The sequence below is a fragment of the Melanotaenia boesemani genome, chromosome 8 (genome assembly GCF_017639745.1).
Source record: "Melanotaenia boesemani isolate fMelBoe1 chromosome 8, fMelBoe1.pri, whole genome shotgun sequence".
NCBI lineage: Eukaryota > Metazoa > Chordata > Actinopteri > Atheriniformes > Melanotaeniidae > Melanotaenia > Melanotaenia boesemani.
The window spans coordinates 25874938-25888427 of record NC_055689.1 but is presented as its reverse complement, the minus strand read 5'-3'; the positions used below and the strand labels follow the sequence as shown (position 1 = coordinate 25888427).

At 37.0% G+C, this 13490-nt stretch overlaps 1 protein-coding gene across 1 annotated transcript in view; it reads left to right on the top strand.

The window, feature by feature from the left end:
• LOC121644644 (piezo-type mechanosensitive ion channel component 2) overlaps positions 1-13490 on the top strand; it is a 92075-nt gene that overhangs the window by 59959 nt on the left and 18626 nt on the right. Inside the window, exons 24-36 of the mRNA XM_041992733.1 lie at positions 105-206; positions 731-896; positions 3902-4145; positions 4730-4838; positions 5500-5644; positions 6139-6228; positions 7763-7884; positions 8124-8192; positions 9317-9423; positions 11073-11171; positions 11895-12015; positions 12753-12833; positions 13295-13461. Of these exons, the coding sequence (XP_041848667.1) occupies positions 105-206; positions 731-896; positions 3902-4145; positions 4730-4838; positions 5500-5644; positions 6139-6228; positions 7763-7884; positions 8124-8192; positions 9317-9423; positions 11073-11171; positions 11895-12015; positions 12753-12833; positions 13295-13461 (1622 nt within the window). The remainder of the gene's footprint in view (positions 1-104; positions 207-730; positions 897-3901; positions 4146-4729; positions 4839-5499; positions 5645-6138; positions 6229-7762; positions 7885-8123; positions 8193-9316; positions 9424-11072; positions 11172-11894; positions 12016-12752; positions 12834-13294; positions 13462-13490) is intronic.

The following is a 13490-nucleotide window of genomic DNA, read 5'->3' as shown; positions in this document are numbered from 1 at the left end:
TCCTCGTTACCATGTTGAGGTTCTCATTGCCATTTCTGCCTCTACAAGTGCTTCACAAATAAAGCTGACATTTTTATTGTCCTTCATATGCTTGATTATTGCAGAGTATCCCTGGAGGTTTCCAAACTCCACTACAGACTCAAATGTAATCAAGTGGCTCTATGTCCCGGATTTCCAAGAGAAGCCAAATCCGCTCTTCCTTATCTGTACGTTCATTTATTAAGAAAATATTTGTTTAGCAAGGATTTGAAAGCACCCACTACGTGTTGTAGGAAGCACAGGATGCATACAGATGCCTAAGTATGAGTTGGACTAATGTAAAGTGTAATTGCTTCAATGCAGGTCATTTATAAGTCTCATTCTTAATGTGCCACTTAGTGAAAATGTATTATTTCAGTTTGTAAAAACTGTTTTCATTGATGCATTTATTTATAATTCGGATTTTACTGTGAGGAGGTCCTCGTGTTTTGCAATTTTTGTAAAGTAGCCAATAATTACTGCCGTCTAATCTATGTTGTAGTTTAAGCCGTAGCTCTGCTTCCTAATTGTAGCTGACTACAGAAAAAGCTAGTTTCTTAAAATGGGCACACTTAAATGAATGAGAGTAGAGTAATTATTCCTATTAGAGAAGAACAATTATGAAAACTTAATCCTATATTGAACTAAATGTGTATTGATCACTTTACTGTGATATCTCAGTTATAAATGCTTTCTTCTTCTCTGCTCCTAGACGACTTCATGTTGCTGCTGTGTGCCTCACTGCAAAGGCAGGTCTTTGAGGATGAAAACAAGGCAGCGGTCCGCATAATGGCTGGTGATAATGTGGAGATCTGCAGAGACCTGGACGCAGCCTCCTTTAGTGTCCACAACCCTGTACCCGACTTCATCCACTGCAGGTACTGCAGCTTACACTAAATAGATGCTCCATATACACTGCAGCAATATGTGGTCCAGATTTGCTTTTTGAATTTATATTAGGGCACAGGGAGACACTATATTACATTTTCTTTATTAGGTTCACTTAAAATATTTGTCATTAAGTCTGTGTGGTGCCAGTGCTCTGCTTGGCAACCATTAGTAAAGAGGAAGACATGCTGAAATGGAAAGGAAGTAAAGTAGACGCCGTAATTGATGCCTAATTCTATCAGATACCAACAATAAAGTCAAACTGTAATATACTCCACACAGCCAGAGCAGTTAGAAGAATTCCATTGAAGATTTTTTTTAATATTAACTTGTATTTTAAGCAGTTTGAAACAATGTCATTAACCAGATATTCATTGAAAGATCTATGGTGTACATGATTTAACAAAAGGCTAAATCATTTTGTCAATATTTTTTTGTTACATATTTTTATTTTACACTTTTTAAAACAATTGATGAAGATTTGTGCCAAATTTTGGGTCACTTTTCTGTCCAAGCTCTACTTCAGTGAACTTTAAACAATTCTTCATAGCATTTTATGAGGAATCTTGAGAGAACTTCTAAATTGACTTTAGGAATAAAGGAATATAGGAATAAATGCTCAGATGTCAGGTTGTTTTTGTTCATGCATATCTGTCAAACTAGGATAATTGTACCCATGTTAAAAAAAAGGTCATTCAAACTGTATGTAGTGCTGCCAGTTAATTTTAAATTAGCAAAGTCAATCTGAGTCCCTCTCCCACATGTCAGTAACAATTTTTTTAGGTAAGAATGTTATTGAGTTTTTTACTCAGCCTATTTGTCTGGATTGGCTTCCATAGGCTTACTTGGATAAAGAAAAGTAGGTAAAGGTGTTGATGACTGCTAATTTCAGAAATAATTAACATTAAGGTAAATATAAACACACTCAGAATATCTCTCATTTTAAATATATATATATATATATACATATACATACATATATATATATATACTGACATAACAGTTGATGCCAGCAGCTAAGTGAGAAATATTATTCAATACTTTCTGTGTACATAGTTTAAAATTCTGGTTGTTCGATATTCAGATTCAGAGCGGGATCTTGACTTTGCTTAGAAAAAAAAAGAGCAAAGGAAGATTTTCAGAGGTGAAAGAATGGATCGCAAGCGAGAAAGACAGTGAGAGCATCCCGACCTGTCCACAGTCATTGATTACGTGCTCTTTACATTCCACTGTTTTGATGTGCAAAGTGGACAAGTCTTTTATTAACGCACTCTGTGTCCATCAACAAGCCCTTGTAGAGAGAGAGAAAGCTGCACAGCCCGTCTGTTCACGCCACAGCAGCTCTGCACTTATTCCATCGTTTCCCTCCAAGATCGAATTACGGGTACAGGGTGGGGGAGAAATCCATAATCCACAAAACACTCTGTCCGTCACTCCGCGACTCAGACGCTTTTGCCCTGTACTCTAACTCAATAAATAGCTTTCAAGTATGGAAAAGGTATTTTCTCCCTCTGATGAAGAAGGACACTCACTCAGCTGTTCCGGCCCATCAAAGCATTGTCCGACCAGAACCCACTTCATCAGTGCTGCTTCCTAAACAGTGCAGCTGTTGCTGTGGTTAATGCAAGTTGCATCCCATGTTTTTGCCACACACATCACTTTAATGGTCTCGTACATAGAAGCACAGGAGGTGTTTGCATGCTTTTAACATGTTAGACACACAAGGGACATGCTGTGAGGTGCATATGCCGAGTGACAGCATCAGGTTACAGCTCTCATTCCCAGTCATTGACCAGACTCTTACTGGTAAGGATGATTGAAGAGCAGGTTATGCATACAGCTATAGAATGAACTGAAATATTGTTTCGACTTGTATTGCTGTGTTTGGCAAACATGAATCCTCACCTGTATTATCTGTGGTGTCCACTTCCAGTACAGTGGGACTAAAATCCGCTTAAGAACTGTGATCTTTATGTAATATTTATTTGTCTTTCTGCAATAACTTATGGATAAAAGCTGATTCTTGAGTTTTAGTCACTGAAGGTTCACTCAGCAGCTTTCAGTGGCCTCTTATACGGAGTGTTTGTGCATGGATCCTGGGATTGTGTTTGTTGTCAACCTAAATATTAATCCTTAAAGCCTAATGTACCATATTTGATACACTGATATAGTTTCTGAGACCTATTGCATCGCTTTATGGTAAAAACTTTGCTCAATCTCCTGCTGTATATAATCTGATGCTTGTCTTCTTCCTCCTGGTGGATGCCTCTTGCACTACAACAACTAACATGTCACACAGTAATAAACAGAACATATGCTCATTCAAATATTCTTCAAAAAAGAAAATTAAAAAGGACATTTTGTCTAATTACTAGTTAGTTACCAGCATCTTTTCTGACAAGAAGATCTTAGAAAGTTCATATAAAGTGCAACAATAGCTGATCTAGTAAAATTCATTATTAATAAAATGATATTTTGCAAGCTGAAAAGTTTTGACATCTGCGTTTAAAGTGTCCTTTCATGAAAAAGCTGATTCATATTTATCTATCTGTCTATATCTATATATGTCTATAAATATATATATGTATATATATATATATATATATATATATATATATATATATATATATATATATATATATATATATAGATAGATAGATAGATAGATAGATAGATAGATAGATAGTTAGATAGAAAGATAGATAGATGTGTGTGTGTGTGTGTGTGTGTGCAGCTGCCACTGTATAAACTATAATCAAAATCAGTAGTGTAATCGCAGAGTTTACTGGGGGGAAAAAAACAATGTGGAATAAAATTCACATGTACCCATAATGTCGTCTGGTTTCAGTTCTCAAGTAGAAATTTTGAACATTCCCACACATTAAGAGCCTGTTGGCTGCAGAGGTTTTTCTGTATTGATTCCAAATGTAAAGCTAGATCATTTACACAAGTGGTTATTAGTTTCCACTCACAGCTCAGCTTTCTTCTTCTCTAGGTCCTACCTGGATATGCTGAAGGTCATCATGTTCAGCTACCTGTTCTGGTTTGTCCTCACCATCATCTTCATCACCGGAACCACACGCATCAGCGTTTTCTGTATGGGTTACCTGGTGGCCTGCTTTTACTTTCTGCTGTTTGGGGGCGAGCTGCTGCTGAAGCCGATCAAGAAGATCCTCCACTACTGGGACTTCCTGATTGCATACAACATCTTTGTGATCACAATGAAGAATATTTTGTCAGTAAGTGATCTTTGACAAAAAAAATGGGTGATTTACTAATTATGATAGAATACCATCTAGAATATAATTTACCTTGTCACGGCAGAGGATAGCACAGAACATAATCTGGTGAACAGTGAAAAAATGCTTTATGTAGCAAGCACCAAGTGGGTCCATAAAAATATACTCCCATTGGTGATACAAATCAACGCAAATTTTTGTTGTTATTTTGTTTATTATTATTATTATTATTGTTTATTTTGTTTCAGTCCAATTGAGGAAGTCAACTTTTCCATTATATACATGTTATACATTAGCATTCTTCTTCATCTTTCCCCCATTTTTCTTTGCGTTATTGTTACCTTTTCCACTTCTTTTTACAGTTTTGAGACTCATTTTTTGTCCAGATCTGATTCAAATACCAAAATAGATCATTTAATAATTCCTGACTCCACTTGATTTAACTAGTTTGCTCCATAAAATGCCTACTCTGGAGATATCTGTAAAAGTCCTGATTGATTAAGCCACTTCAGCTGTTTAGACCCTGAAAACATTTTTTAACTAAATTGTTAATGCTCTATTAAATAAATGAATCTTGTTTGCAGATCTTGGCTTGTGGCTACACCGAGTCATTGATGGAGAACCATTGCTGGTTTATCCAGTTCTTCAGTTTGGCTTGCACCATCAAGGGATACAGAAAACCTATTTCTTACAGTGAGTGATCATTATAAAGTTTTGTGTTATATACATATATAACCATAACAGTATGGTTATATCCATTTCAATTTCATTAATGAGCCTCATTAGGTCTAATTCAGTCAAAAATTAAGTGAACATGATTGTTGTTAGTCAGGGCTCTAAATCTTTTCCATATATATATCTATATATATCTATATATATATAGATATATATATATATTTTGTGTGTGTGTGTGTATGTATGCAGCACAGTGAAAAACATGGACCCCATTTTATCCTGCAATGGGATCCATTTAGTGTGATTTATAATTTGATCTGCAGAGAGTTGGATCTAAAATAACTTCACACTCACTCGATTGTCTTCATTTCTGTTGAGATCGGTGTGATGTTTATCCTAATCTCTTTGAGAAGCTAATTTACAGTAAAACAAAATGATGCAGCAATAAACTGTAAAACTGTTATAAGGTTACTGCACAATCCTGAGTCTGTGTAAATCACTCTCATAAATGCCCTCACTTAAATTTAGCAGTAATCCCTGTTAAATTGACAGTTTGAAGCGGTGGTGTTGTGATAATGATGTTTTTAGATTTACTGCACAGCAGCTCACTCTCAGAGGGAATTGAAATCAGTTTGTAGTTTTTAATGAATTAAAGTGCTGTGCTGACTGTGTATTCCAGACTGTGAACTGCCCAAGGATGAGGCGGGAATAATCTGGGACAGCATCTGTTTTGCCTTCCTGTTGCTACAGAGACGAGTCTTCATGAGTTACTACTTTCTCCACGTGGTTGCAGATATCAGGTCGTCTCAGATCCTCGCTTCCAGGTACTCTACTGCACATTTCATCTGCATTTAGACATTTTACAGCTATTGTTTTATATGACAGGGTTAGTTTCTGCTTAGAGCTGCAGGGACTTCGGGAATTGTGCCGTTGATGTCAGTATGGTTACAGCTTGAAATGTTGCAAAGCCTGGGTCAGGAAGTGTGAAGCATGCAAACTGTGTCTCGGCCACTTTGTGTCCAGTTGAGTGTATACATACAGGAGCAATTTAGCTGAATCACCTGGATGTGTTAGTCCAGCACCAATAAATGAACTTGGTGATTCTCAATAAGCAAATGCATACAGGAAGTTATTATAGTGTGTTTTTATTAGCTTTCTAAGACATGTATGACAGAAAACCCTGGAGCCTTAAGGTGTCAAACAGGCGCTGTAATGTTGTATTTGAAAATTATACTGAAAATTATAGGGTTAAACCACCATTACTGTAGACACTGATACTGAGCCATAAGTTTTACTGGCATGTTAATGTGTGTTTCAGAGGAGCGGAGCTTTTCCAGGCCACCATAGTGAAGGCTGTGAAAGCCCGGCTGGAGGAGGAGAGTAAATCTGTGGAGCAGCTGAAGAGACAGTGAGACTCTGAATGTTTTACCCTCATGTTATTATGTGGTCTCTGTGGTTGTTGCAAGTGTACAACACTCGATCATACAATTTGTATCATAAATCGCAATGTTTAGATTGAAGCATCGTATTTATTTAATACAGAATCTTTTTCTTTTGTGTGTGATTTTCTTCATCACAGTTATAAACCATTCTTTGTACTATGGCATTCATTCATTTATATCCCATTTCTTTCTGATGGGAGGTTTTTCTTTCATCCTAATTTAACTGTCAGCAAATCCCATGAAAGATCATCATGAGAAATGTGAGCTTGTCTGAACAATTTCTGATTTAGATTTTTGTCTGTGCCAGCTGCAAGTGTACTGTACATTCACTGGTTGGACAACTCATCACAAATATTTCACCTTCACAAAAACCAGCATCTGTCACCCTGTAAACACGGACACATTTACATTTACATGTTGTGACGGTCTCGTTAATGGGACAGTGTAAATGTGTGATGGCTTCAAAGGAATGAGCGTCCCCATTGGTCGTAGTGCCATAGCTTTCCTATTGGCTATTCCCCTTTAGAATGTTTTGATATGAACTTTCGAGGCTTGGTGTCCACACCTGTGAAGAGAAAATGCATCACATACCAGAGGATTAAATCGCTGAATCCAAAGTTTGTTTTTTATGCTGTCACCACACACATAGTTAACTATAGTATGAGAACAGGTGCATATGTGTTGTGGTAAAACACTAAATAATGCACAGCAAAGTTTATTCAGCATATCTTGATGGTGGAGTTGTTACTTGTCCGTTTAGTAAAAAAACAAAAAGAAGTGGTTAACAGTTCTATTAACATACAAGAATCAAACTAAGTGTTGTTATGGTAAACAACACTGTTCCCTAAGATCTTATTGAACCAAACAAAGCCAACATATCTTTGCCCTTGTGTGTGATTTCAGATAGAGGACATATGTGTTTTTAGAAAATGAAGCTTTGAACATCCAGGAATCATGGGGATGTGACAAATGTCTCACACTTTTGCACAATGACATCATGTGTTGTAGCCATGTGTTAGATTTTCCCCTACTATTGTAAGCTCTGTGGCACAGGAGCTGCACTTGCACTTAATGCTAGTTGAGTTCATTTATTGTATGCCTTTTTATGGAATTAGCTGACAATAAGCTACACTAAAACAGTATGGTTATATCTATTTCCGTTTCATTCATGAGCCTCATTAGGTCTAATTCATTCCAAAATTAAGTGAACATGATTGTTGTGGTTTAAAAGCATCTCCTGGCTCGTTCTTAATCTTTTCCTGGAAGCCAGCTCTTACTTTATCATACCACATTAAAGCAGCGTATTTCCATTACTTATAGTTAGCTCAGGAGCTACTCATGAGCTCTGATTATATCCACTCATCCACTCTAATGTGCACTCTGCTGTAATATAACATACTTTAATTTCCATGTGAAGCCTGAAGATGCTTATAGTCAGTCTGTTATGTTGTTAGTGTGTCAATACTTTGTGTTTCTTCACCATCTTTCTGATTTAATTAGGATGGATCGAATTAAGGTGAGGCAGCAAAAGTTTAAGAGGGGCAAGGAGAAGATGCAGAGCCTGGCGCAGGAGTCTGTGGACGGTCAGACAGTTGTCCAGCCTGAAGAGGAGGAGGATGATGGTATGATATGGAGCATCTAGCTAAAAAGGAAAAAAGCTGGCATAGAAGTTGTTTGATTGCTTGTGGTGCTAGTCATAAATGCACCAGTAATTTGTGCATTTTTTTTTTATAACAGAATGCAATCATGTTGTGTAACAATTTTACTCAGCAGCTTCATGCAGTGGAAATATGATCTGAAAAGTTTGCAGATAATTGATTTTCTTACAAAATGTTGCATTGATGTATTTGTGAAATTTTAGGAACACAGCCAACGAAAGCCACGACCAAAAAAAAGCAGTGGTGGAGGCCGTGGGTTGACCATGCTTCCAGTAGGTTGACCCCCCCAAATCCTCTTTTGTCTCTTCCTCCACTTTTAATGGCCCTTTTGTCCTTGACCAGAATGCTGAGGATTCCCATACTGCAACTGGGCTCTGAAGGCACCAACACTCATTAGCTCCCTCCAGACTTTAGTCCTTTTCTGTCTCTATTTAAGGGCTCTTGCTACCTGTTGCTCTCTTGTGAAATCTTGTACTGCGTGGAGAGGCACTTCAGTTTTACGATGATTCATAACACTATTTGAGCACGGATGCCTTAAATAGACACGATGGGATGATGTAGAAAGAAAGCGATTAATGGCTGGAGGTTTGTACTGAACGCTGTTAAAAACTTCATCATTGATCTCACCTAAAGAGCCCACAGTAGAGAATCGCTCTCTGGCACAACATTTTTGAGCAAAGACATGAAGTTGACCCACCTTTGTTTTTCATACTTAAATAAAGGATAATGGGTTTGTTCATTCTTTGCCTGTAGACATGATCACTAAACAGGCGTAAGCAGAGAGAAAAACAGTAATTGGAACCATGAAGAAACAGAAAAAACAGAGAGAAAAAAACCCGCCAGCATTTCTCTGAGATGTTGCTGTGGTTGTCTGTTTGGTTCGAACTCATGTCTCATGTCATACTCCACCCCCACATTACACATTCAGATTGTTTTACCTCTTTGTCATTTGATGTTTCATCTCCATTTCCCAGCATTCTCCCTCATCTCCTGCCCACTGTTGTTCTGTTCAAGGACATAAGTCAGCCTTTTCTACCCCACTGTGTCTGACACTGAACTGCTTTAGTCTGGAGTCACTAAAAGTAGCTTAAAGGTGACCGTGTCCACTGAAATAACAGAGATCCTTCAGTTATATATGTATATATATTATCCTAACATTTCTAATGAGCTGTATGTTTTCTGTACTTTTGTTTAGTCTTTTTGTCCCTCAGTGTGTTTATTGTCTAAATACATATAAATGTTTAATGAAAAATGAGTTATATTGAATTAATGGTAAGTGGTTTGATTTTCTACATTCTCTTTTTATCAAACCTATTTTGTACCTTATTTTAATGTCCTGAAAGAGTTTAATGACTTAAGCCCCAGACTGTGTAACATTTGACTCTCTGTCCCTCAGTGGTTAGAAGTGGAGACTACTACTTGTTTGAAACTGACAGTGAGGAAGAAGAGGAAGAGGAGGAGGGGGAAAAAGAAGAAGAGCCGGCAAAGAAATCGGCATTTCAGGTGGATTGTTATTCCTTTAATTTCAGATCGGAAAGAAAAGTCTCGGGTTTGGCTCTATGCCATATTTATATTGATTTTATTTTGTTGTAAGTTTTTCTTTGTGGAAATTTATCCAATTTGCTGTTAAGTCAAACTGAATGAGGTCTGTTCTGCTGAATTAAACAATGACCTCTTTGGAAAAGATGCCACTTTGATGACATCTAAAATTCCAGTTTATGCTTCTGCACATACATAAGGTCGCCATAGATTCCCATGACGAGCTCCCACACCATCACTGGTTTTGGCTTTTACACTTTTCTATGATAACAGCCGGGATCTGAATATTTTTCATCTTTGGCATGTAGAGGCAGACGTCAGTGTTTATTCAAAAGCAGCTACACGTGTCCTTTGTTAATCTGTCCGTCTGAGCTCACGTCCAGAGAACTCTACTGTGCTGTAGAGCTGACATACAGCTTCCTCCTCCTGTAATACAGTTTCAGGTTTCATTTCTGGATGCAGGAGCAGACTGTGTTGAGGGAAAATGGTTTTCTGAGGTACTCCTCTTTGAGCTCATTGATCATGATGGCATGACTCTATCTCATGCAGAGCTGAGTAGGACTTAAAGCTCACCTCATCCAAACTGTGGTTCTCCGTTCTTGTCCTTAATGTGCTTAGATTTCTTCTAATTCCTTGAATAATTGGATAATATTATACCCTGTAGAATTTATAAGACAAAAGTTCTTTGCAATCTGAATTGTTTTACTTATTGATGATTCTCTGAATAAAGTTGGCGCAAAGTGGTAAGCCAGTATTTGGTGGAGGCTTGTTTTATACCCAATCCTGACACCCGCACCCTTCACTAATTAACTTGTTGTTTGTTGAAGCATCCAGAAGGCTATTGGCCCTCCTCGAGCTTCTTTGAGTGTGAATATCATATTCTAGATTTGATTATATTTTCTAAATAGAGGGAGGCTGGTCTATAAGAACACTGCAAATCGTTACCCAGGACTTTTATCTATTAAATAAATCTTTATAATTAAAAAAAATCTTCAAGTGAGTTAACTAATGACAGATCTGAGTTTTTATTGAACTTCAGAAAAAAATCCAACTTACTGTATTTTGATTGGAGTTTGTTAGATACATTGCTTTGAAATAGAAATAGATGCATTGTTTTTTATGTCTTCTTCCCTTTGACAGGTAAGTTGATGGTATCCTGTTAGGTTTTATTTCCACATAACACAGTGTGAAACTTAGAGCTGAATGTGCCACAAAGAAGGCCCTTATTTCATCATGTTATAACCACAGCTGCAGACTGATTCTTTTATCTATTCGTCAACCCATCTTCAAAACCGTGAACCTTACCCCATCACACACACTGACATCTCCAAACAGCAAAATTTAAGTAAATGCAGATTTCTTATCTCCCTACCTTTACATCCCTGTGCAGTGTTGTTCTTTCTCGTTTTATCAAGATAAATGTTTCAATTCTAAATTTTTTATTGTAAATTTGACATTTTAGTGTTGCTGCTTTTTGACATGATTATGCATTATTTTGCTGTGTATAGGTCATTGTGTTTATTATTCACTGTCTCCTAACAAAGTCTACTTCTTCTAACAGTTCTAGATCTTTCTCTACTAATCCTCTCCCTCTCTGTTCTCACTATCTTTAGCGAGCAGTTGGGAAGTTTGTCTCCGCTGTTCTGGCTTTACCCAGGTCTATCATTAAGCTGCCTAAAACTGTACTGCAGTATGTAGTCAAGGCAGGCAAGGTACTCACGCCCATCTAACATAGCTTGCTTCCTGTGTGAACTTGTGCCAGCTCAAATAACAACTAATACCACAATTAACTGCCTTCCCAACTCAAGTTTGGTGTTTACAGATTGTTCATCTAAATGAGAGAAGTCTGATCTCATATGAAAAAATCAAATCTGAGCTGGAAAGGAATTGCTTTTGTGCTGTATTTTGTTTCTGGAAATGTTTTGCATGAAATGAAGTTTTGTTCTAGATGTTTAATTTTGTTCTGTGTGCTGGTCTGAGGAGTTATCAGCTCCACCATGCATCAGTACCTCAGCCATAAGCTACATGTATAATGTTTTTAGAGATATTTTCCTCCTTTCCATACAGCTCGTCCTTTTGTTTAATACCGTGGATGATATATAGATTTTGAAAACAGTCAGCTATTTTTTTCTAATTTATTTATTTTTGTATTATTCAAATGATCATGCATCTTTCAGTTAAAATGTATAAGTGGCAGACATACAGATGCATGATTTTGTCTGAACTAAAACAGCTGTTTAAAAGAATATTGATAGTGATATATTCAGACAACAGTTATTAAAATAATCATTGATAGGAGCTTGAAAACAGGGCCCGACTCAGAAATGTCTAGAAAAATCTAGGAGTGTTTTAGAAAATGTTCTCAGTTTATGTATAATCTGCTTGTTTCCTGGCATCCTTTTACTGAAAACTAATTGCTGCGTCCTGTTCTCCAGTTCCTTTACCATGCTTGGATCACAAATCCTAAAGCTGCTCTGAAGGCCCGAGGCAAAGAGAAACGCAAATTTTGGAGAAAATACACCAAGAGAGTCAGACACAGGAAAAGCAAGAAAGATGGTAAGCAATTTTAAACATTTACTGCATTTTTCTGGCAGGAGTGGATATTTATTGATCTAAGAAGTCTCCTGGTTGAACAGGGCCTTACATTTTGGGCCCGTTTTGTTAAATTACTCCAACTATTGATGTCTGATGACACATAAAAGAGCATTAGTGTGTTTATAGGGATGCAGACCTACTTTTTATGTCCAGTTTGTGCGAGTGTTAAACCTCCGTGTGAGCTAATGTTACATGTCTATGTTTAAGTAATCAACTGGAAATGTTTCATGATGTTAGTGAACATGTTTGTGTGTAAATTGAGGTTTCCAGTGAAAATAGATGGAATTCTAGTGTGAAAATAAAACTGAACCAGACATTTTCATTGCAGCAGCACCAACATAAATCAAAGTTTACAGCTTCATTCATGTTCATATTCTGAAGGTTTCCCTGGGAGGCTTATACATATATTAAAATAAGTGTCCAAAATATTTTTTTTCTGCTGCAGACAGTATTTACTCTTTCCTAAGGAACCCTTCTATATAGATCTTTTGATTGCAATTGATCAAGAAAATGAAATCATTATTAACATTTGAAATTTTGGGGTCATACTTAGTGAGATTCAGGTGAGATTTTCTGCTTATGATTTAAAAAGTAATTATATCCCTCCTAGTTTTTTTTTTTTTAATAAAGCATAAAAAAGGCTTGAAATAATTGTTTGTGTTTTCCAACCGTGGTAATCTGTTTTTACTCTGCTCCAGCAGGTCATGTTGCTGTAGAGGTAGGAGAGCTGTCTGATGAACAAGAAAAAGGAGAGAATGAAAAGAAGCCCAGTGGTCCAGGTTGGTTTCCCATTGAATAAGTTTTTCACAACACTATAAAACAAAACATCCACTTTATTTTGTTTGAGTTGTAGATACTGACTGGAAATACTGTATAAGGAAAGATCGTGCATGCTGTTTGTAATTTAATAAAACACAGAGAGCTTCCTAATACCCTCCCAGAAACCCACAATCCAAACTCAACTCTGATTTAAGACACAGGAAGTTATGTCTCCCAACTTTTCGAGGCAAATATAATTCTTCCAAGAACAGGGACTCTCCGTTTCATATTTTCCAATTTGTTTGTCGATAATTATGAGTTTGCTGTGGTTTGAAATAGCTCTGTCTTAATAATAATAATAAATAATAATAAATTTAATTTCGTGGCGCCTTTCTACACCCAAGGTCACCGTACACAAAAGGAAGGAAAAAAAAAAAATATTGGCTTAAATTGGCTTTTCTGTTGCATGCCCTCTCTGCAGACAACATCATCAAGCGAGTGTTCAACATCATCAAGTTCACCTGGGTGCTCTTCCAGACGACAGTGGAGAGCTTCACCAGCTGGATGAATGACATGTCTAGGGAGTACATCGACATCTCTACAGTGCTGCGAATTGAGCGTTGCATGCTAACGCGAGAAGTCAAAAAGGTATATGAGCCACCCCACTGGTTATTTTA